At 41.9% G+C, this 22,995-nt stretch overlaps 1 protein-coding gene across 8 annotated transcripts in view; it reads left to right on the top strand.

Moving 5' to 3' along the window:
* Positions 1-22,995, top strand: part of DOCK9 (dedicator of cytokinesis 9) — a 178,096-nt gene that overhangs the window by 68,678 nt on the left and 86,423 nt on the right. For all 8 annotated transcript variants that reach the window (XM_040624053.1, XM_040624047.1, XM_008685005.2 and 5 more), the window contains exons 10-21: positions 4,368-4,442; positions 5,300-5,440; positions 5,755-5,958; positions 6,346-6,468; positions 10,040-10,122; positions 10,713-10,835; positions 18,433-18,512; positions 18,592-18,779; positions 18,918-18,983; positions 20,129-20,221; positions 21,228-21,351; positions 21,874-21,995. In XM_040624053.1, coding sequence (XP_040479987.1) covers positions 4,368-4,442; positions 5,300-5,440; positions 5,755-5,958; positions 6,346-6,468; positions 10,040-10,122; positions 10,713-10,835; positions 18,433-18,512; positions 18,592-18,779; positions 18,918-18,983; positions 20,129-20,221; positions 21,228-21,351; positions 21,874-21,995 — 1,422 coding nt within the window. The remainder of the gene's footprint in view (positions 1-4,367; positions 4,443-5,299; positions 5,441-5,754; positions 5,959-6,345; positions 6,469-10,039; positions 10,123-10,712; positions 10,836-18,432; positions 18,513-18,591; positions 18,780-18,917; positions 18,984-20,128; positions 20,222-21,227; positions 21,352-21,873; positions 21,996-22,995) is intronic.

The raw sequence follows: 22,995 nt of genomic DNA, 5'->3' as shown, positions 1-22,995 counted from the left end.
CAGGCTTCTCGATGAGCAGGGAGCCCGACGTGGGACTCGATCCCAGAACCCTGAGATCACGACCTGAGCCGAAGGCAGACACTTAAGCGACTGAGCCACCCAGGCGTCCCACAACATGACATATTTATGAGCTTAAATACTTGTGTTCTTATTTCAATAGGGATGTTCCTCAAAGTGGGACCTCTGGGCCAGAGGTTATTGTGTTTTTAATGCTTTAAATATTGCCAGATTGCTTTGCCAAAAGGTTGTAACAGTTCACATTCCCATTTTTCTACATCCTCACTAGGGGAGTAAAAATGGTATTTCACTGCTTTCATTTGTATTTTGGTGCTTAGTAGTGAGGTTTTCGTGTTTTCATATATTTGGGTTTCTTCCTCTCTGACTTGCCTGTTCATATTCTCTACCTGTTTTTTTTTCCATGTCTAATAGTTGAAGAGTCTGGGCTCTGAAGCCAGACAGCCTCAGTTAGAAGTCAGGCTTCCATTTAACACATTGAGTTCTTGAGCAAAGTATTTATCCTTGTGCCTCAGTGTCTCCTTTTTTTTTTCTTTTTTTAAAGATTTTTTTATTTATTTGACACAGAGAGAGACAGCCAGCAAGAGAGGGAACACAAGCAGGGGGAGTGGGAGAGGAAGAAGCAGGCCCCCAGCGGAGCAGGGAGCCTGGTACGGGGTCACGCCCTGAGCTGAAGGCAGATGCTTAACGACTGAGCCACCCAGGCGCCCCCAGTGTCTCCTTTATTAAAAAGGATCATACTAGGACCTAAGGTTGTACAAGTTTTAAATGTGCACTTAGGATAATATTTAGCACAAAAATGTTGGCTGTTATCAATAAATATTTGCTTTTATCATTGTGATGCTTCCAGATATTTTCAGTTTCCTGGCTCTGGGGCAGAGCCCTGCCCTTCCCAAGCCACACTTTCTTTCTGCCCAGATTTTACTTGGCAATTCCTTCAGACACTATTTATCAGGCGTCCCCTCTGTTTAATGCATTCATTGTAGGCCCTGGGAGGAATGCGAGGAACTTTTAAGAAGCTTTGAGTTTGTTTTTAATCAACGACATAGTAGAGCTGTCAGTGTATCTAAGGTAGCTGATAAGCTTTTAGGTTATTTTTACTTCTAACGTTGTCCCTTCTTTCCCATTAAATGATTTCTCTAGTGAAGAATGTATCCTTCGGGTATTAGTGGCAACATCAGGATGCTTTGAGTCTATTTTGGCTAGTTGTTGATTTTTTTTTCTTTTAATGTGTCTGCATCCCTGGTTGTCCTCTAATCATATGGCTCTCATAGCAGTCATCTGTGCTGTGTTCATTTCTGATCTCGGATACAGTCAGCTTGAGACAACAGCATCTTTGAGAAACGCGGCAGGAATTGTATCTACATTAAGAGTCCATTGCTCTGCTGCAGTGTCTGAGATTACAGGATCTGCCTTTGTGGAAGGGCTCAAGCAGAAATTCAGAAGCAGAATGCATTACTGTTGGTGGGGGCTTGCAGCACCTGGTACTGATGTTTTTGTTAGGAAACATCATGGGTTTATACAAAGTAAAGCAAATTCTTTGGGTTCAGTTAAGTATATGCTACACGCACATGTTCTGGCTCTTTTGATGTGAAAAATTAGGAACGATGATAGGCAAGATGGAGTTAAAAAGTTGTCTTGTCGCGCATACGGAGACATCCTGCATCAGCTCAAATCAAACGATTTGTAGGAATGCTCCTCATCTCCAGAAGCCTTAAAGATCCCCTTGAGAACATCAAGATAAACTTTGTTGTGCAAAGAGACTCTAGCCATCATCTTCGTCAACATTTTTACTCAGAAATGTAAGTGGAGTCCAGAGAGGCTAAGCGGCTTGCTTGTGTTCACATAGCTAGTTGACAAGTGAACTAGAACTAGAACACAGTTTCTTAGTTGGTATTCTGGTGGTCCTTTCATTTTGACATGGACAGTTGGTTTTCAAATATAGTCATGATAGAGTTTGGGTCATTGCTGAGAACCAACCTGTTATAACTGCTACGTGGCTGAAAATATTAGGAATTGCTCAGTTTCTCATTAGCTGTGATCTAGCACTGTAATTAATCGACCGTGTTTGGCCACCGGCAGAGAGGACAAGACACCCTCCCCACTGTGACTGTCACTGCCCCATCACATACTGAGATGTGACTCGATCTGTGGGGAAATAACAGATGAGAGAGGACGTCCTATTCCGACTCTGTGGACTTAACCATGGAGATTGAGAGTAATAAGAACAGGATACAGATTGAAGAGGCACCGAGTGTGAAAAATAATGTGGTTGGCAATGACTTCCATCTTGTGAATGACTTAGAAACGTCTTTCTGTTCCCAAATTCCACTTCTCCAGCCCCTCTCTCTGCCTCCATATGTCTCTCTCCCTCCATGGCTTCTGTTTTTGCCATCCCTTCAGTGTTGGGGCCCATGGCTTCTCTCTGCAAACTCCTTCACATTTTCCCCCAGGAAATCTCAGCCACTCTCGAGGCTTCTCTATTCCTACCTCTAGACTGATGTTCTCTGTGTCTGTAATTTCAGCCTTCCTCCCTGCCTTGTGCTCGCATGCCGTCTCTCTGTCCACAGGCATCTCCATACTCTATCACCTTCTCCACAAACCTCCTCTTCCTCCTGACTTACCGATCTCAGTTAAGGGCTACGCACGTGAGGACTAGGCTTTGTTATGGATGGGCTCTGCTGTGGGATGGGGAGGCAGCTGTGATAAAGAGCCCATGAGGGCCTCTTGGTCTTAACCCTTTTAACCCGCTGCCTCAGCCCTGTCCAAGGTGTTCTTTTAAAATGCAGAACCTGGTTATTTTATTCCCTTGCTTAAAATAGTGCATTTGGATTTTTTGGCTTCTGAGGAAAATCCATCGTCCCTAACATACAAATCCCAGATTCATTTCTCTTTACTTTTCCCATCGTGCCCAACCATTCAGTCTTAATACACGACTTGACCATTGCTCAGGTGTGACTGTAGCTTTGTACCTGCCGTACCTCCTACCAGAACTCCCTTCTTTCCTGCCAGATGTTCTTGTCCTTCAAGGTGGGCCTTCTTCTAGGGCCATATGCACCCCAATGTTCATAGCAGCAATGTCCACAATAGCTAAATTGTGGAAGGAGCCGAGATGCCCTTCAACAGATGACTGGATTAAGAAGTTGTGGTCCATATATACAATGGAATATTACTCAGCTATCAGAAAGAACGAGTTCTCAACATTTGCTGCAACATGGACGGCACTGGAGGAGATAATGCTAAGTGAAATAAGTCAAGCAGAGAAAGACAACTATCATATGATTTCTCTCATCTATGGAACATAAGAACTAGGATGACCGGTAGGGGAAGAAAGGGATAAAGAAAGGGGGGGTAATCAGAAGGGGGAATGAAACATGAGAGACTATGGACTATGAGAAACAAACTGAGGACTTCAGAGGGGAGGAGGGTGGGGGAATGGGATAGACCGGTGATGGGTAGTAAGGAGGGCACGTATTGCATGGTGCACTGGGTGTTATACACAACTAATGAATCATCGAGCCTTACATCGGAAACCGGGGATGTACTGTATGGTGACTAACATAATATAATAAAAAAATCATTAAAAAAAAAAAACAAAAAAAAAACAAGGTGGGCCTTCTTCTGGGAACTGTTCCCTGACTGCCATCCCCTGGGCCAGGTTAGCTCTCCGTGTGCCTTATGCTTTCTTTGCCATTCTATCGCCTGTTTATATTCTGTCTTCGCTAGTATTCCTTGGGGATAGTGCTTTGTTTCATTTGTGTTTGTGCCCTTAGTGCCTGACACATAATAGGTGCTCAAAAAATACATATTGAATGCATCAGCATTGCGCCCCACCTGCCACAAACACCAATGGCAATCCTTCAAGATCTGCCGTAGTTTCTCTATCCCACAATTCAAAACATATTCCTTTCTCTTCCTGGGTGATACCTCAGTCTTCGGTGGACCCAAAATTCTTTCTACCGTCTGGGCTCATTTCCATTCTGCGTCTGTCTGTGCTGTGTATCCTTTTCATTCAGCCCCAGATGCTCATGTTTTCCTACTTTTTGCTATTCAGATTCCGCCCCTTCATTCATAGCCTGTCCCCTCTTCCATTACTTTATGAAGCCTTTCTTGATAGTAATGCTTCGTTATTCTCTTTCGCTTTCTTTGATTGTTTTTGACCCTCCGGGATGAGGTCTTCTTGTGTGCTGCCTACTTGATAGTCTGTCCTTGTTCATCGACGTGCAGTTGACTCTCCAGAATGAGCACGGAGCAGCCTGGCTCTTCAGGATGGGACACACACGTCTGAACATCTCTGTAAGAAGAGGGTTTGTTTAAATGTAATTTTTATGTTTCATTTCTCTTGTTACCAGAGTACCAGAGAAGCAGAAATGAAACTGAAAAGTGAAAGCAGAGTTAAACTCTTTTACTTGGATCCAGATGCCCAGGTACGAGCTATTCTATTTAATGTTTACATTTTCAAACTAAGCCAGGGACAGAAAATGTTCGACACGTTACATGTTCTGCTTATTTATGTGTTTGCTTGTTTAATTTGGAATGACAAGCAACATAACAACAATATAGAAAATCCAGGGGAAAAGGAAAAATAAAAAACAGCCATAATCTCATCACCATACCACTACCACTGTGAATGTTTCCTATTCAATAGATTGTTGAAAACAGAGATTTATCCAAAGACGTCCTCAAGTGCACAAAGAACGTATAATTTACCCCATAAAATGACTGTCAGAAAATAATAAGCATCACTGCAGATGTCCAGCGGGCAGTGGTGTTTCTTGACTTGTCCAAGGCTCATACGATCCACATCTGTGCCCCAAAAAGTCCAAACCCGGCGTGGTAAGGACCTCCAGAGCTGCCCACAGGGGGTGACGGTTCTGCTGTATTTTTCCCCTTTTCATTTGTGATCTTTGTGTCTGGCTTATTGAGCGTGATGTTTTTAAGGTCCATCCATGTTGTAGTGTGTGTCAGAATTTCCTTCCTTTTTATGGCTGAATAATATTCCACAGTATGAATATACCAGATTTTGTTTGTTTGTTGATGGACACTTAAGTTGTTCATACCATAATTTCTAATCTCTGTATAACAATCCATTGAGCAGACACACCATCATTTATTTAACCATTATTATAAGCTACATAAACTTATAAAATAGTAGCACTGTTGTGACTAAATGAGTATATATAGCTTTTCCATATTTTATGGAGTTTCCTTAGGATATGTTTATTATGAGATTTTTTTTTAATGTGAGCATAATGTATTTATATATTTACATTTTCTTTTAAAGAAGCTTGACTTCACATCCGCTGAACCCGAAGTGAAGCCATTTGAAGAGAAGTTTGGGAAGAGAATTCTTGTCAAATGCAATGATTTGTCTTTCAATTTACAATGCTGTGTTGCAGAAAATGAAGAAGGACCCACCACAAATGTAATTTTCCCTTTTAAAAAATAATTTATAAAAATATTCGAAGGTTGCAGGTGCGCCGGTTTGCAGTGCAGCCCGGACAGAAAATCCTAGTTCCTGATAGAGCAATGCAGTGTTTAGGTCCGGATGCGGAGGGTTGTTTAGCCCCAGGGACAGGATGTTTGTGACAAAGGATTGGGATGGAGACTGTTTCTCTTTAACAGTCATTTATAGCAACAATTATAAATAGGTTTAGTACTTTCTTCTTTGATAGCAACGTTCCTTTTCCCCGACAGTTTGAGCCATAGTGATGGTCTGGATGGTTTTGTTTTGTTCAGGTAGAGCCTTTCTTTGTTACCCTATCCCTGTTTGACATAAAATACAACCGAAAGATTTCTGCCGATTTCCACGTGGACCTGAACCATTTCTCCGTGAGGCAGATGCTGGCCACCACGTCCCCGGCTCTGATGAACGGTGGCAGACAGAGCGCGCCTGCCCTTCAGGACATCCTTCATGAAGCTGCCATGCAGTATCCGAAGCAGGTGGGGACATGAGCCCAGCGGCCATACTGCTAAGATTTACCTGGCACGTGCTGTGTGAGACTTCATAATGCACCACTGGGTTGAATGAGACTGTTGAGTATATTGACAGCCTATATAATAGGCAGTAAAAGCAAGCTGAGAGAAGAAGAAATGATATCTGACTTCTCCTTTCTTTTTTTCCAAACTTTCTGCTAGTTGCACCCCCCCCGCCCCCCCCCGCCAAATCGCCTTTTCGGTCAGATGATGAACTAGCGATGAAACACTGGGGGTCTCTGAGGAGCTGTACTGTTTCAGCACTCGTTGCTGCTTTAGCAGGTTTAACGTTCAGGGGATTTGTTTAACCTGGCTGTGTCTTTTACTCACTAAAGAAAATCGTTTGTTCCCCAGGGAATATTTTCAGTCACGTGTCCTCATCCTGATATATTCCTTGTGGCTAGAATTGAAAAAGTGCTTCAAGGAAGCATCACACACGGCGCTGAGCCATACATGAAAAGTTCAGACTCTTCTAAGGTATGGGCGACTTTTATGCTTTGTGACGATAAACAGCGATTAGCAAAAAGGGCTCTCTGTCAAAATAGAAATGCTTAAAGAAATCAAAGTTAAGCCATATTCTATATTGTTATATTCTAAACGATGTGCACTGCTTTACATAGATTTATACTTAACCTGATGTGTCCAGTTTTCAATGAAGAGTAGTCCTGTATGTATATAAAATGCCTCACTTGCCCAGACGATCCTAACATCCTAAAGTAATTGGTGAAGCTGGAATTACCAGCTTAATAGTAGGTTTTCTGTCATTAAAAAGTACATATATTACACTCAAATAGAGTTCCTTCCGCTTGTTGATGTGTCTCTTGGATTCTGGAATTTGGGTCCATTTACACTGAAATACGAGGCTGGAGACTGGGGGATGGTCTGGCACAGGTGGTCTGGCCAGTAAGGTCAGTGCTTCAGGTCCCCTGTTTGGTCACACGGGGCAGGTTATGGTGGCAGAGGTGGTGTGAATCAGAAGAGGGAAGGGAAACATACGAGAGGTGTGTCTGGTGTATTTTCATTACTTTGGTGTATGCTCATTATTGGAGAGTACCTCACTGTGGACACACACAGACTTGAATATTAGAGGTTATCTAGTCTGAGACCTCCTTTCAGGCATCAGAAAACTGCAGTTTACTAAGGTTTGGTGACCTGCTCAGTGTTCCACAGCTAGAGTGACCAAGGGCACTTGCCTGTCACCTTCTACCACATGGAGCTACCTGGTAGAGTGAGCTCTTGAGTGCTGTCTGTGCTGGTTTTATAGTCTTTTTTCCAAGTGGTCATCTGAGAGACGACCCTGCTGCATTGACAAGGGCTGGTCAGCAGCAGGAGGGGACACTCCCCAGGCTCTAAGGGATATTTATCGAGCTGAATTGGAGCTTCCCCTCTTCCTGTCTGTGGCCACCCATACACCACAGGTGTGTCCGCCAGGATGGAGGGCGGTTGTTAGAGAACAGGTTGTAGGAGTCAGAGACCTGGGTGCTGAGTGCTAACGAGCCTGGCTACTTCGGAGAAATCATGTCACCTCTCTGGACTCCAGTGACCCATCTGTAGTTGAAGGATGATATTGCTACCTGCCCCACCTGCCTCTCAGGAACAGTCCCAAGACCACACGGATAATGTACAAGACATTGCTGGGGACGCTGCAAATCACTGACACATGCAGGACATTATTATCATTCATCACCCTCAGCCAGGGAAAGCCCATTTACCGACACGCTGCTTCCAGCAGTATGATAAAAGCTGAGTAAAGTTTGGTCCCTGGAGAGAAGCTATTTTATTTTTTAAATCAAGTTTGTAAAACCTTGGATGAGAAGCTCTTTTAGCTCCTCAGGGTTTTGATTAATAATCAATGAAGGCCCAAGTAAGATCTACTCCCGACTCTGTACGTAACTCATTTCTAGGGCCTAAATGCACATCTTTGCTCTTCTGCCTGCCACATGCATGGTTTAAAATTTGGCAGCTCATGTTGGTGTAAAATCACATTTCACTTCGGGCTAGACTTTATGGTCTACTCCACACTTCCCAGTGTCCGTTGAGCATCTGTGCAAGTCTGCTCTTCCTTCTTTACTTACGGGATGGAAAGCTCAGCCATATGTACATATTCCATGCATTCACACCTCCAAAGTATTAATATAAGGCAGAGATTAACATTTTATATCAGAATAGATTTCATATCCATTTATATCAACCATTTTGTATCAGAATAGAAGTTTTGGCAGAGAGATTACTGAGGGATGATTTTCTAATGTATATCAAAATTATTTCTTCCTGTTTTCCAAGATGGTCTAGAACATCATATAGAGTAAATTTTGTCTTGGAAGAGGAAACTTTTATGAAAAGTCTCTGCAGGTGTTCACCATGAATAGATTAGAAAAGAAGAAAGAAAAAGAAAGAAAAGAGAACAAAGAAAGAGGGAGGGAAGGAAGAAAGGAAAAGAAAGAAGGAAGGGAGGGGAAAAAAAACCCTAGAGAGCAAGAATGAGTGTTTCAGTCTTTTGCATACCTTGTGTTCCATTTGGACCCTCAGTAAGTCTGTGAGCTCAGACTCTATTCACTGCAGGGAACAGTGAAACTGATTTGAAGCCTATGTTTTAATTTTAAATTTTATGCAAATATTGCATTTTATTCCACAACGTAGTCATTATTGTTAGGACCTAAAAATAATAGTTTCTATCTGAAAATGTTTGAGTAAAATTACCCCTCCAGGAAGGTAGGCCATTTTACCCTATGACTGTGTGAAATCCCCCCAAGAACATGCCCAGCTGGAAGAAGAAAGGGAGGAGCTGGATGAGCTGCTGACGTGTTTCAATCAAGACACGTTTCTAATTCACTCGTGAGGGCAGCAAGTCCCACAACGCAGTTGTGGTAGAATCATAATGTTTGGTAACTGGAAGGAATAATGAAAAGTACTATGGCTCATGCCCTTCAGTTTTAAGGTGGGGAAAGTGGAGCCCAGAGAGGTTTAATGGCTTGGAGTCACACAGCTGGTTTCAGTTTGGCTTAGAGACAAACCGCTCTGTTCTACTTAGGAGTCTTCTAGATGAGCACTTCTCAGACCTGGTGCACACAGATCACCGGAGGTCTGCTCAGAATGCAGATTCTGACCTGGGAGGTCTGTGGTGGGGCCTGGGATTCTGCATTCCTGACTAGCTCCCCGGTGATGCTGAGGCTACGGCTCTGCAGTGCACACGTTGGTTCACAGGCTCTAGACCACGACTCCCAAATTGGTTTGACTTTGATATGCTTAAGTCCTGTAGAAGGCCCTTGAACATACCACTCTGACCGAATCAAACTTGGCATTGGGAACAGTGCAGTATCCCAATACAAGCAAATTTGGGGAGATGGTCATCGGCTTGATTCATAGACCTGCCATGCATACATCTTAGGCCAAAGCAAATCTGTTTCACTGTGCACTATAGGGTGAATAAGTCAACCCGCAACAAATGAAAATTGATCCTTAAGAAGTGAGAATAGCAGTAATTTATACTAGAAACTAAGAATATAGCAATTACAAACTCTGGCCTCACTTAAGTCGGCACCTATAATGTCTTATATAGTGAATATCTATCCCCCAAGTTGTGGGAATCACACAAGCTGGTGCACATTAGGAGCTATGCAAGCTTAGTATTTTCATTAGTGTTCTCATTTAAACTTCAAGTAATATGATATATTTTGGCGTGAATACCAAGTATTAGCAATTGTTAATAACCCAGTGGACTTAATAAATAGCCAGAGTCATAAAGAACTATGAAAGCGTATGAAATGTAATGCTTGTGGCCCGTAAAAACAATATTTTAGAAAAGACATAACATTTTAGAAACAGTCCTCACTCTATATTCTTTGAAAATCATTGCTAACAATTGCATTAAACAGCATACTCTGTACCTCGTGTAAATCCAGCCATATTCATTACAGTAGCCTGTGCATTTCCATGCATCTGGAAGTATGATAAGAGCTTGTTTAATGAATGTGGGATGATGGCTCTTTAGACCGCAATTCTGTCAGTGGGATGCAGCATCTCATGGCTTGATTCTGATGTCTTCAAGGTTGCTCAGAAAGTGCTGAAGAATGCCAAACAGGCATGTCAAAGACTGGGACAGTACAGAATGCCATTTGCGTGGGCAGCAAGGTAAGGACAACATCTTCTATACATTTGATATAGATACGGATATATGGAGATAGGTAGGTAGATAGAATGATCTATTCTATTTATTGCTCAGAGACAAAAAGGATTTAAATGTGTAAAACTGAAAAATAAGAAAGCGCTGTATCTGAATAATCACTTAGTAGCGTCGCAGAGAGGAAGGATGCTGGCTGGAGGAGATCTGTGCGGGGACTGGCATCCCAGGTTCCAGCCACAAGTCCCAACCTCAGCTTGGGCAGCAGCCCTGGGGAGGGGGGTGGTGGGGAGGAAGTGGGCTGGGGTGGGGAGCGGGGGGGTGCTTGCAGATCATCCTTAATTGTGAGCTCTGTTTCTGAAGCATTTGACTGTGTATGTTGTTTCCTCAGCACGAGCCATTTGCTGGAAATGTTTTCTATGTAAATTGAGTTAGTTGTGTTCATCCTCATAAATGTCCTCCATGTTTTTCGATAATGAAATTTCTGTTAGCTACAGCCAATGGAATAATAATTAGTCTTCACGTGGAAACCAAGGTTAAGTTGTAGATTTATTTTGGTCTTTTGGAAACTCAGTTTAGAAATGTTGTTTGGCTATTTCAGGACGTTGTTTAAGGATGCATCTGGAAACCTTGACAAAAATGCCAGATTCTCTGCTCTCTACAGGCAAGACAGCAATAAGCTCTCCAATGACGACATGCTCAAGTTCCTGGCAGACTTCCGGAAGTGAGTCTCAAAGCCTTACTTATTATTTGCACACCTGAGAAACAGAAGGTGTTTGGTGGGGAGGGAGGCAGTGGGCTCCACTCAAACGTCATAGGGCCTGTTGGGTGAGTGTGGAACTTTTCCTCATGTCCTTGAGAAGGAAGAAAAGGTTTAAAAATGGAAGTGTGTCCTAGTTAATTTGAATTCTTTAAATGCTGTTTTGGTGGTGCTGTGGAGGGTGGGGTGATGGTAGAGATAAGCCTAGGGAGGAAGGAGACAGTTGAGGGACCTTTAGCAAGAGATGGGAAAGGATTCAGCAAAGCCAGTGCAAGTGGCAGTGGAAGGAAGGGACTAATTGGGGTCACATCAGGGGAGGCACCGTTCCTCTGTCTGGAGTTCCCAGCTGGATGAAGAGTGGAAGAAGAGAGCAGTGGGTGGGTGGCAGTCTCAGGTAAATAACTCCCAGGTTTCTGACCTGCACAATGGAGTGACTCAAGTACCATTAACTGAGTGGGTTGATGGAAGGGAAGGATAATAACTTATATAGTGCTTGCTGTTTACAAGCATTGTTTCAAATGCTTTACCTATATTCACAAGTATATGAGTTTCCTAGAACTGCCAAAACAAAGTGCCACAGACTGGGTGTCTTAAGCCCATGGAAATATATTCCCTCGAATTTCTGGAGGCTAGAAGTCCAAAGCCAAGACATTGGCAGGGCTGCACTTGCTCTAAAATCTGTGGGGGAGGATCCTTCCCTGCTTCTATCAGCTCTGGTGACCCCAGGCGTTCCTTGGCTTGTGGCAGCATCATTCCAGTCTCCGCCTCTGGCTTCACGTGGCCGCCTTCCTGTGTGTTTCTGGTGCAATGTCCTTCTTACAAAGGAACGTGTCATACTGGATTAGGGCCAACCCCAGTGACCTCATCTTTCTTGATTACATCTGTAAAGACCCTATTTCCAAATAAGGAGACATTCATAGGTACCAGGGGTTGGGACTTCAGCATATGTGTTTGGGGACACCATTTAGCCCACAACAACGTGGTGAAGAGAGGGCGAGCAGTGGCCAGGGCAGCCCAGCTGAGAATCTGCTCCTGTCACTATGCTACTTGGTGTTCCGTTGTAATGGGTTCACTGTGAAACTTACAAAACGGATTTCCTTTACTAGGGGCATGGGTTTTAGAAATTTTCCAGGAAACCTCTGGGAATGAGAAAGAACTGAGGGTATTAAAAAATAATGAAATGAAAAGAATGACCAAGAGCCAGCCTCTGGTTATTCTGTACCATACGAGCTTTACAGCCTTAGTCTTTTATTTGGGGGGGGGGGGGAATACAACACATGTCAAAGTAACAATGTCACTTTGCTTAGAACTCAGGACTGGCTGTTAAAAGTTCATTTCACCATTTTCACTATGTTCTTACTTCTCTCCCTTCTGATTTTTCAGAATTCTAAATAGAGCCGTAATTAGCATCTCTTAAAAACCTTTACTTACTGATAGTGAGTATTGTCATATGTAACATGTCATTATACAGTAATTATTGTCATGTTTCCCCCTTGCTTGTAGAATAAAAAGTCATCTTACTTTGTTTTGTTTTTTGAAAACTCCAGTCACCTTGAGTTAAATAGCTTACGGTTTTCTTGCACTAGACTACCCTGCAGTTCTTAGTAATCATGACGTGGGTCCAAACGTAATCACTTAGGAAGGCGTACACACTATACTGTTAAGGAGGAGACAGTGTATCTCTGTGACCTTATTTTTGAGAAGAAAATATTTTATATAATTCTTTTTGTATATGAATGAAGAAATGGATAGGCAAATAGCTAACCGGATGGGAAGATAGGCATAAATAGTCATATGGGATAGACACCAAAATGGTGTTCATGGTTGTCTCTGAAGGATGGGTGTATAGATGGCTTTTCACTTCTACTTTATAGCTTTCCATGATTTTATGTGGACTTTTTTTTTTTTACATTTACTTTTATATTCTGACAAACAATGAAGTTCTTTACGTGTAATGGAGGTTGGAAGCTTCTCAGAAGTTACGTCCTATGCTGGCTAGCTTGAGACTGCCCAGCCAGTGGGGTGCTTTGGAGGTAGCCCAGCTCCCAGTTCCATTCCCCAGTGGAGGCCGAAGGGTAGGACTTTACAGGGTCTTCAATGAAAAAATAATCTGAGCTGAGAGGCCATGGGCAGGCAGTAAAAAGCACAAGCCTTCCCTGGTTCAGAGCCCAGCAGTATTCTCCCCGGCACATCGGGCCTTCATGGGTGTGCTCAGGAAGAAGGATCTTGTGGGAGGAGCATGCTCCCAAGGGCCAGTGAGAGACTCAGAAACTTGCAAATAGGGATGTGATGCTATCGGCATCGGAAGGTGCAGCAGTCATAGGGGAGCCTTTGTCCCTCCTTCTCAGCAAGAATCCAGAGAAATGCCCATGGCGGCTCCCTGTGCTTTCCACAGTAGAATTAGGGAACTGGAGGTTTCCTTTTTTCTTTTTCCTTTTAAGCTTATCATTGCGCTTTTTCGTTCCTATTTATTTATTTATTTAGTTAGTTATTTTTACAGAGAATAATCCCGTGGCACTGGCCTGCGCACCAGCTTGGGTGCAAAGCTATTGTTTCTGCTCTCATGATTGTCTCAAAATGTCACTTAATAATGGATGGGAAAAATTTTCTCAAGCTGCCCCAGTCTTTAGAAAACAGCTGCCAAATCTCATAAGCCACTTCTCCCTTTCCCTCACAGTAATTACCAGGGGATATGTTCCAAGATTTAGTAAGAAAACAATTCTGTCAGATAGATGGTATTGCTAACATATATGCTTCCAGAAATATTTATCTAAGAAGAACACTTGGTATTTTATACTTGATTTGCTCATGGTGGTGTGTTTTCTAACTTCTGCAGGAAATCTGAAAACATGAAGGTAAAGTATAAAAATAGAACATTTCCATTTAAATGTAAACCTTTTTTTTTCCCCCCGGTGCAAAAAGGTATTTTTATCAAGGCACAGAGACAGGGCTGTGGGCAAGAAGAGCTGCCTAAGTATAAACCTTTGTTAATGCTACCATTATTGGGTAGTTCAGTTAATAATATTATTAGGGGGGCACCTGGGTGACTTGGTCGTTAAGCATCTGCCTTCGACCCAGGGCGTGATCCCAGGTCCTGGGATCGAGCCCGCTTCTCCCTCTCACACTCCCCCTGCTTGTGTTCCCTCTCTCGCTGGCTGTCTCTCTCTCTGTCAAATAAATAAATAAATAATCGTAAATATATATATATTATTAGGGTTTGTGTGTGAGACTTACGTATATGTGTTTATTTGTACCTTTGTGTGCTCTGTGCCCAAATTTGACATTCTTACCTACATTGCCCTCTGGTTACACCACACTCAAGCCAGGTGGGGCTGCTTGCCTTTCTCTTAAGCCATTGAGTACTTTCACCCCACCACGCTTTGCCCTCTGCCTAAATCATGTCTTCTTCTGCTTTTGTCTCTCCGAGGGACCCCTACTCCTTTTTCTGAGTCCAGTCTGTAATTCACGTCCATGTTGGGAGACCTGGGGCAGTTCGTGTGCCTCCTCTGTTTGAGTCTCCCTCTCCTTTTTAAGGGGGAAACCCTAATAGCCATTGTAATCCTACAACTGTGGTGGGGAGTAAAGGAAAATGCATGTCAGGTCTCACCAAGAAGACTCATCTCGACCCCTTCTTTCTCAGTACACTAGACACTGGCCTTCCCGTGGAAATTTGCACACGCTTATATGGAAGTGGTTCTTATATGTCTTGTTGAGGATGGGAATCATACCATGTTTGTGTTCTGTCTGTGGTGCTCAGTCAAGTACGTGTTGTATCACCATAAGCACTTGGTAAATGGTTATTGAAATTTCTCATAGATATCAATTCAGTGATTTCTTTTAAACAAAAACATCTCAAATTTCTTTCAATCAGATACACATTTTTTAAGTGACTCCAAAGTTTTTAGGGACTATTTCCTTTTACAAAATGCAGTTAGGAGATTAGACTTACTGCCAACAGACCCAGGCACGCCTGTATTGCCAGTTAATCACTTTAATGGGTCAGGACAGACAGTAGAGAAGGGGGGACCGGGCTCCAGAAACAGAGAGGTGAGGACACCCAATCTGTTGGCATGGGATGACTGCTGGTTTGTGATACTCCCCTGCCTCTGGGGATTGTTGAGCTGTTGTATGGGCAATGGGAAGAGAAAACCTTTCCTGTTCCTAAGAGTGAGAGTTTGAACCTCATTCCTGGGTTTATATGTAGACCACAGCAGTTCCCAAATTCCAGATACCCTACATGTGTCTACTTTATACATTTATTTAATGGAGTTTTAGGATAGGTTTTCATGCTCAAGTATTATAAGTTTTGCATGGAATATATACTTTACAGATTAAAAAAAAAACACCTAATCTCAGTCGTAAGAGAATTCACTTTGTGTAACACACACACACACACACACACACACACACCCATCACTTTGTAAATGCATATAAAAAAAGCAGTAGAATTTTTGTTGTTTGTGAGGTTTTGATGTCTGATAAGCCAAGTTCAATAAAACCCCTAAACTTTTGAAATAAGTTTGAGATTATATTTAAAAAACTAAACTTCCACAAAGCCCACGTGCTGTGTGGTATGGAACTAAGCTCAGATTTGTGCTTTCTTGGAAATTCATGGACATAATGCCTCTTATAGAAATAGCAGCCAGAAGTAAAAGCTCTCAGCAGAGGGAAGAAACCAAACGAGAAGTAAGTATAGTTAGACACAAAAGTAAATAACACATTATACGAAGAGTTCCAGTGAAGATTCTTTAATTAGAATTTGTTGCTTAGAAATCCAGTTATCAAAAGTTCATATGAGGATGATGTCAGAGTAATGGAAAAAATGGTGAAGAAGAATTTATGGGTGGAAGTAACTGGGAAGGGGCGAAATACAACACTCTTGAGTACTTATATTTGGAAGTATTCTTTGTAATAAACAGAATACTTCTGATTTGAGGAGGCAGGTACGACTTCATAGGCATCTCTAAGATTTGTGGGACGCAGTGTTTTGTGGTATGTTGGCAGTGTTGAGTTGTCGGATGAAGCGGTGGAGCAAGGCACTGTATGTCAGGAAAATTTCTAGCTGCAAGAAACCCATGGGTCTAAGGTTTGATGTCCCTGAAGAGCTTTGTGTGAAGCTGAGAGAGGCTCCGACGGTATATCATCTGGGGAGCATGCAGTGCATGGGAGGCCAGCGACAGCTCCCAGGAAGTGATTGTCAAAGGCGCAATCTTCCTGCTAGTAGCAAAGAATATTGTGTTTTTGAACAAATCACACAGTGGGCACAGGGACAAGATACAGGGGCGATGCTGGGCTGTCCCTGGACATCTTTTGGCCAAAAATCTTTTTAACCGAAGGCAGAATGTGTGGAAAATTGTTGACTTGCCTTCCTGATAGTGCTGTCTCTCAGGATTTCAAGGGATTGCTCATTTAAACTCAGATATAAACAAATGACCGTGGAAAGGAGAGAAACGCTAGGAGAAAGTGATTCTGTAATTTGGAGCTGGAGGTGGGCAAGGTGCATGTGCTCAGCATGGTCTGTTGTCATAAGGACAAGCATTTAAGACTTTTGGGATGCCTGGGTTATACAGTCAGTTGCATGTTCAGCTCTTGTTTTTGGCACAGGTCATGATCTCAGGGTCATGAGATCAAGCCCCACAGTGGGATCTGCACTCAGCGGAGAGTCTGCTTGAGATTCTCTCTCCCCCCGCCTCTCTCTCTCTGCCTCTTCTGGTCGTGTGTGCTTTCTCTCTCTAAAATAAATAAATAAATAAATCTTACAAAAAAAAAAAAAGAAAAAAATTTAAAACTGTTAGGAAGTCTTGATGCAGGTGAAGGATACCCCAGGATAGACCGACACGTTACCTGTGAAGCTGCTTAACAGGTAACAGGAGCTAGGATAGGAACTTTTCAAAAATAGGAATAAATCCAAAGGCAGAATCTGTAGACCAATGAGCTTTGATGTTTTTTTTGGCAGTGTTTTAAAAGACATTATTAAACAGGTGGCTTATGAAGAACCATGAGGCAGCATTCTGTTTTCTAGGAATAAGTCACGTCATGTCGAACTACTCATCCCAACCACATTTGTGCTTTTCTCTTTCTAACTGGGTTGCTAAACTGGTACCACAGAGGAATGCAAAGCCTCTGACAAGTATGTATTCCAATGTCCTGTGAACAAATCAGAGAAGTGTAGTATGCACGAGTGAACAGTTGTTCGACTGCTAGAGTAACCAGACGCCAGGACAGGTGGTGAATGGGCTAGCAATGGGCTGCTAGAGGTTTGAGGAGGAACCTGTTCTTGGCCATATTCTGTGCAGTATCATCGTCAGTGACTTTTTTGAGACTATAACATGCTGATGAAATGCCTTCGTGACATCAAGCTATTAGGAATATCTAATACATTAGATGTTAGAATCTGGACTTAGGAAGGTTTGATCAACTAGAAATGGCTCAAATGTAAAAGAATGAAATTTCCTCAAGGCAAAAATCAAATCCTGTTCTGAATTCCAAAAAATGTAATTGTTACGAATACAAGATGGAGAGAGACGGCATGAGAGTAAAGCATATAGAAAAAGATTTAGGGATTTTAGGTGATTTAAATGTAATGTACATCACTAGGGTGGTGTGACTACCACAGAATAATAGCATTTGGCTACATTAGTGGAAGCGTGTATTGTTCAAAACCAGAGAGCTGCTTGATCCCCACCTCGTCAGACCTTCTTGGGCCTGTTGTATGCAGTTTGGGTGCCCTGACGTAAACAGAATGTTCTTCTAGGGGGAAATGACATTGGAGGAAGGTCCAAAAGTGCTGAAAATGGCAGACTTCAGCAAGATGTGGTTGCTGTTTATAGATGGTTGAAAGGTGATACACAAAGAAACGTAAGCAGGTCCTTGGTAAGTGGAAGTTCCAGAGAGGCGAAGTGAGGAAGAGCATCTGGGTCTGAGAATAGCTGTGCTGAAAGCTTCCTTCCAGCTAGGAAGGGTTGATGCTGTAGCAGTTCTTGTCAGGAGTGTCACAGAGGAGATTCTCCTACTGGACTCAGACCGAATACAAACACCACCCACTTCGCTATGCACCTACATTGTGTCCAGCATTTCACTAGACTCGCGAGCCTGAGATGGCCTCTAGCTCTGCATTTTCATGACTTGAGCCAAGAATGAGGGTGAGGATGGAGTGGTTCACGAAAATGGTAACTATACCATCTTGCCGATATTCTTATCTAGATTTTTGTGCAGTCTAAGCCACTGGCCACAGGTGACTACTAAACGCGAGAAATGCAGCAAGTCCAAACGGAGATGAGCAATAAGTGTAAAACTCCTCTGGATTCGGAGAATTAGAATAACTTTTTATACTGATTTCACACTGAAATAATAATATTTGGGGTATATTGGGTTAAATAAAAGGTATTCTTAAAACTAATTTTACCTGTTTCTTTTTACTTTTTAAAATGTATCTTCTGGAAGGTTTAAAATTACTTTTGTGGCTCACATTATATTCCTCTGGGAAGTGCTGGTCTGGAATTTAGGTTTTAGAGCTAAGCTAACTTACAAATATGTGATTTTTCTCTTCTCCTGTTCCTAGACCTGAGAAGATGGCCAAGCTCCCAGTGATTTTGGGCAACCTAGACATTACAATTGATAATGTTTCCTCAGACTTTCCTAGTAAGTGTAAGTTTTCGGTAATAACCAGACAAAATTTGGTTTGGCTTTTACTTCAGTTTGTTTGTTTTTAATTTTCCAGATTATGTCAATTCATCATATATTCCCATGAAGCAATTTGAAACCTGTAGTAAAACTCCAATCACATTTGAGGTAGAGGAATTTGTGCCCTGCATACCCAGACACACTCAGCCTTACACCATCTACAACAATCACCTTTATGTTTATCCTAAGTACTTGAAATATGACAGTCAAAAGTCTTTTGCCAAGGTGCGTACAAAGATCGAGGTTTCGGTTTTGGTATTAGACTCTCTTGGGTTTGGGCTTCTCATGTTCTTTTATAAATACTTACATATTCTGGCTTTTTGTTTCATTTTCTTTTTCTTTTTTCTTTAAATATTGCTGCAGGCCAGAAATATTGCTATTTGCATTGAATTCAAAGATTCAGATGAGGAAGACTCTCAGCCTTTGAAGGTTTGTTTTTTGTATATGTTTGCATTTTTCCATTTGAAAAATGAACCTATGTGATATTGCACAACTAAAAGAATTTAGCACATTATAATCAACACAGACACAAAAATATGTGACATTACAATATATAACCACATGTGCTAAACCTTACAGAATATGGAGTAATTGAGTTCTTGCTCCTCATTGACTGTTTCTGTTTTGTTACACTCTTTAGGGATGAAGGTTTCTTATGTATGTTCAATTCAGTAAACATATCATGTCTTAACTATGAGTCAGGCATTGTGTGGGTTCTAAGAATTGTATTCGTAAGATTGATAATAGAAATAATAAAAATAGATTGATATTGTTTATTGTAATATAGTAATAATAACAGTAATAAGTTATTGGTGATGTTTACTGAATGCTTATCATAGTGCAGTCTCTTATCTTAGAGCCTTAAAGGTATTAAACTCCTTTAATTCTCCTAACAGTATTTTTTAGATGAGACTAACGCACAGAATTTAAGTAAGTTGCTTCGGGCGATCCATTAGAACCAGTTCAAACCCAGGTAGTCTGGCTCCACAGCCCAAATTCTTTACTGTAACTATGTGAAAATGACTTTCCAAGAAGGGAAGGAGACAAAGATGCAAAGAGGAATATAATAATAGTTTTTGCCCTGAAGAAATTCACGGCTTAGTGGGAAAGGTAGTCATGGAGAAAAAGCTCCTTGGCACATAGAAATGGTTTGTTGTCAAAACTGAATAATTAGTATAAAAATTGCTGAGTGGACACAGAGGAAGGAGTTAATCATTTCTTGACGGACACATGGGAGTTTGGCGCACATGGAAGGGAAGGTGATTCAAACAGAGGGATTGCATGAGCGCAGGTGTGGAGGTGTGAAAGGGAACTTATGGGCAAGATGCTGTCTAGTTATAGCAAGGACTTGTGTGTGCGGGGGTGGGGAGGTGGTGCTGGGAGATGGACTGGAAGATGGGTTGGACCCAGGAGTAAGGGGGCTTACGGGGCCTGAAGTCTCTTCGGTAGAAGAAATCCATCAGAGGCGGTTATAAGTTTATGCTGTAGAAATTCCTCTTGACAACACATCTGAGTTTAATCTCTTACTCTGTTAATTAAATACTGGTGTCTTTCTTTGCTAACTCTTACTTTAGTGCATTTATGGCAGACCTGGTGGGCCAGTGTTCACAAGAAGCGCCTTTGCTGCGGTTTTACACCATCACCAAAACCCAGAATTTTATGATGAGGTAAGTGAGGAGGTTTTCAAGGGAAAACCCAGCTAACCAGTTTTAAGGAAAACTCTTTAAGTTCTTTGCTTAGTAAAGCAAAAAACGAGAGAAACTGCATACTAAACTGCATGCTAGAGCTAAATGTTGAAGTATTAAAAGTAACATTCATTCTAAAAACTTGGAAATGCAGATAATAGAAAAGAAAAAGTCAAAATCTCTCCTCTATTCCTACCACAGTTAATATTCTGACATATTTTCTTTCAAATTCATACTTAAGTAGAGTTATGTTTGTGGGATCTGAGAATCTTTCTTTCTCATTATTGGGTTTCTTTATTTAGAATGATGGTGTAGTTTGTTAAAACTATATGAATCTTAATTTTAAATGTTCTGTCCTGGTTTTTCATCGTGCTGTTGCTGCGTTAAGTTAATGGAGTGGTTGATGTCGTGGTTTCCAGTTCTTTCTAGAGTTGAAATACCAACTCTCCCGTTTCTGGTCAATGAAAGTCTTGGTCTGTTCAGGCTACTGTAACAAAATACCACAGATGGGGTGGAATGTAAACAGCAGATATTTACCGCTCACAGTTCTGGAGGCTGAAGTCCTAGGTCAGGGTGCCAGCATGGCTGGGTGAGGGCCATCTCCCTCCCAGTCACAGACTTCTCAGTTGTACCCTCGCATGGTGGAAAGTGGGGGGATGGTCCTCCGTTGGATCTCTTGTAAGACCATTCATCCCATTCATGACCTAATCACCCCAAAGATCCCCACCTCCAAATACCATCACCTGGGGGGGTTAGGATTTCAACATATGAATTTGGGTGGAGGGGTCGGGACACACATATTCAGCCCATAACAGTGTATTTTGCATCCATTTCTTCTTTAGCACAGTTTATGTTCTCTGATTTCCTTGATTGCAAATGTTAGTATCAGTTGGAGACCCAGTGCACAAGTGACATGTCGTGTGGCTGCTTTCATTGAGAATTTTTATTTTAAGATATTAAAAAGATTGTTATTTTGTCTTCCTTGCAGATTAAAATAGAACTGCCCACCCAGCTGCACGAAAAGCACCACTTGTTGTTCACTTTCTTCCATGTCAGCTGTGATAATTCAAGTAAAGGGAGCACAAAGAAGAAGGATGTTGTTGAAACACAAGGTTTGGGATTTCATCCTTCCCTTGGTTGTTCATAACTTACATATTAAGTTCTTAAGTTTTATTTTGATTCTGAGTCTTCATCCTCTTGTGGAATTTTTATTTTTATTTTTTTAAAGATTTTATTTCTTTGAGAGACAGAGGGGAGAGCATGAGTCGGGGGAGGAGCAGAGGGGGAGGGACAAGCAGACTCCCCGCTGAGCATGGAGCCCAATGCGGGGCTCCCTCCCAGAACCCTTAGATCTTGACCTGAGCCGAAGTCAGATGCTTACTGAGCCATCCAGGCGTCTCTTTGCCGAGTTTTTAGATGAAGTTTGTGAAGGTAGCATCCCTGGCTTGCATATATAAATTTTTTATAAAAGGTCATTTTAGAATTGTAATACCAAAGAGCCCAAAGTACATTGCAGACAATGTTCTGCAGAGACTAGATTCAGGGCCTTAAAGATCAGGCTTTAATGGCATTGACTTTCTTTCATACATTTTCGAATACCTACAGTGAAGTTTTTTGTGCTTTTGTTTCAACAGTTGGATATTCCTGGCTTCCTCTCCTGAAGGATGGAAGGGTGGTGACTAGTGAACAGCACGTTCCTGTCTCAGCCAATCTCCCATCTGGCTACCTTGGCTACCAGGAGCTTGGAATGGGCAGGGTATAGGACTTTAAGAATGATTTATACCAGCACCTTCAGAAAACATGAAAATCAACTAAAACAAGAGTAACACAAAAAAGTACACAATATTTTTGCTGGTCCCAACATTTTGGTTTTAGTTACTCATTTTCAAGTAAACACAGGCCAGTGGAAGGCAGGTCTCCTGATAGCACAATTTAGAATTATAGTTTGGGCATTTGAGAAGCCCTGCACTAGCAGTGCCTCAGCAAGGGAATGGAGACTTGGAGACACTGGATGAAGTAGAAGTTTTTCGCTGCAAACTAGCCATGCTCAAGTAAGGATGTGTTCTTAGAGTCACACAGACTATTAAGAATTGTCTTTCAGCTTAGAGTAAGTCTAGTATCAAATCTCACCCACAGGGCAGCCATTCTGATACATTTTCTGATTCATTAAAGTCCACATTTTCTTATATTTCTCCAGTTGGTTAGTTGAGTTTGCATTTTACAGACTTCAGTTTTATAACAAGCTTAGGTAAGGTTTCATTTCATTCTAAATGGCTTTTAATGTTTTTCTGAATTTAAGTAGTGCCAAATTTGGGTCCACATTATGGACAAGTTGTCAAAATATTCCAAAATCAGGGGAAATCATATAACATTCAGTTAAAATTGTTAATCTGACAAGAGAAAATGGAGGTTTCAGAAATCAAAATAAGCACACCCAGATGATTGGCCCTTTACCCATGTTAGGTCTTCTTCTACTGTCCTATTTGCTGGATGCGGTCTCTTCTGCCATCACTTAAAGGATCTTGAGCTCCGTGTTGGTTTAGTCATTGGTGAAATAGGATTCTTTCCCTCTCAAACGGACAGTAATTCTACAGCCGCAACTAAACAAAAGATAACTTAGAAAATCTAGGAAGGAGAACACTGTACTTGGAGGAGGAAAGTGAGTGGAAATTAGTATTGGTTGCATTCCTGCTGTTGGCCAGCCGTAACTATTGAGTCACTGATGCTGTTTGGGTCTGTGACACCTCATCAGTCCC

This window comes from Ursus maritimus, unplaced genomic scaffold (genome assembly GCF_017311325.1).
Source record: "Ursus maritimus isolate PB19 unplaced genomic scaffold, ASM1731132v1 scaffold_10, whole genome shotgun sequence".
In the NCBI taxonomy this organism is placed as follows: domain Eukaryota; kingdom Metazoa; phylum Chordata; class Mammalia; order Carnivora; family Ursidae; genus Ursus; species Ursus maritimus.
The sequence above is the reverse complement of the archived record's forward strand: the minus strand, read 5'-3'. Positions and strand labels throughout refer to the sequence as shown.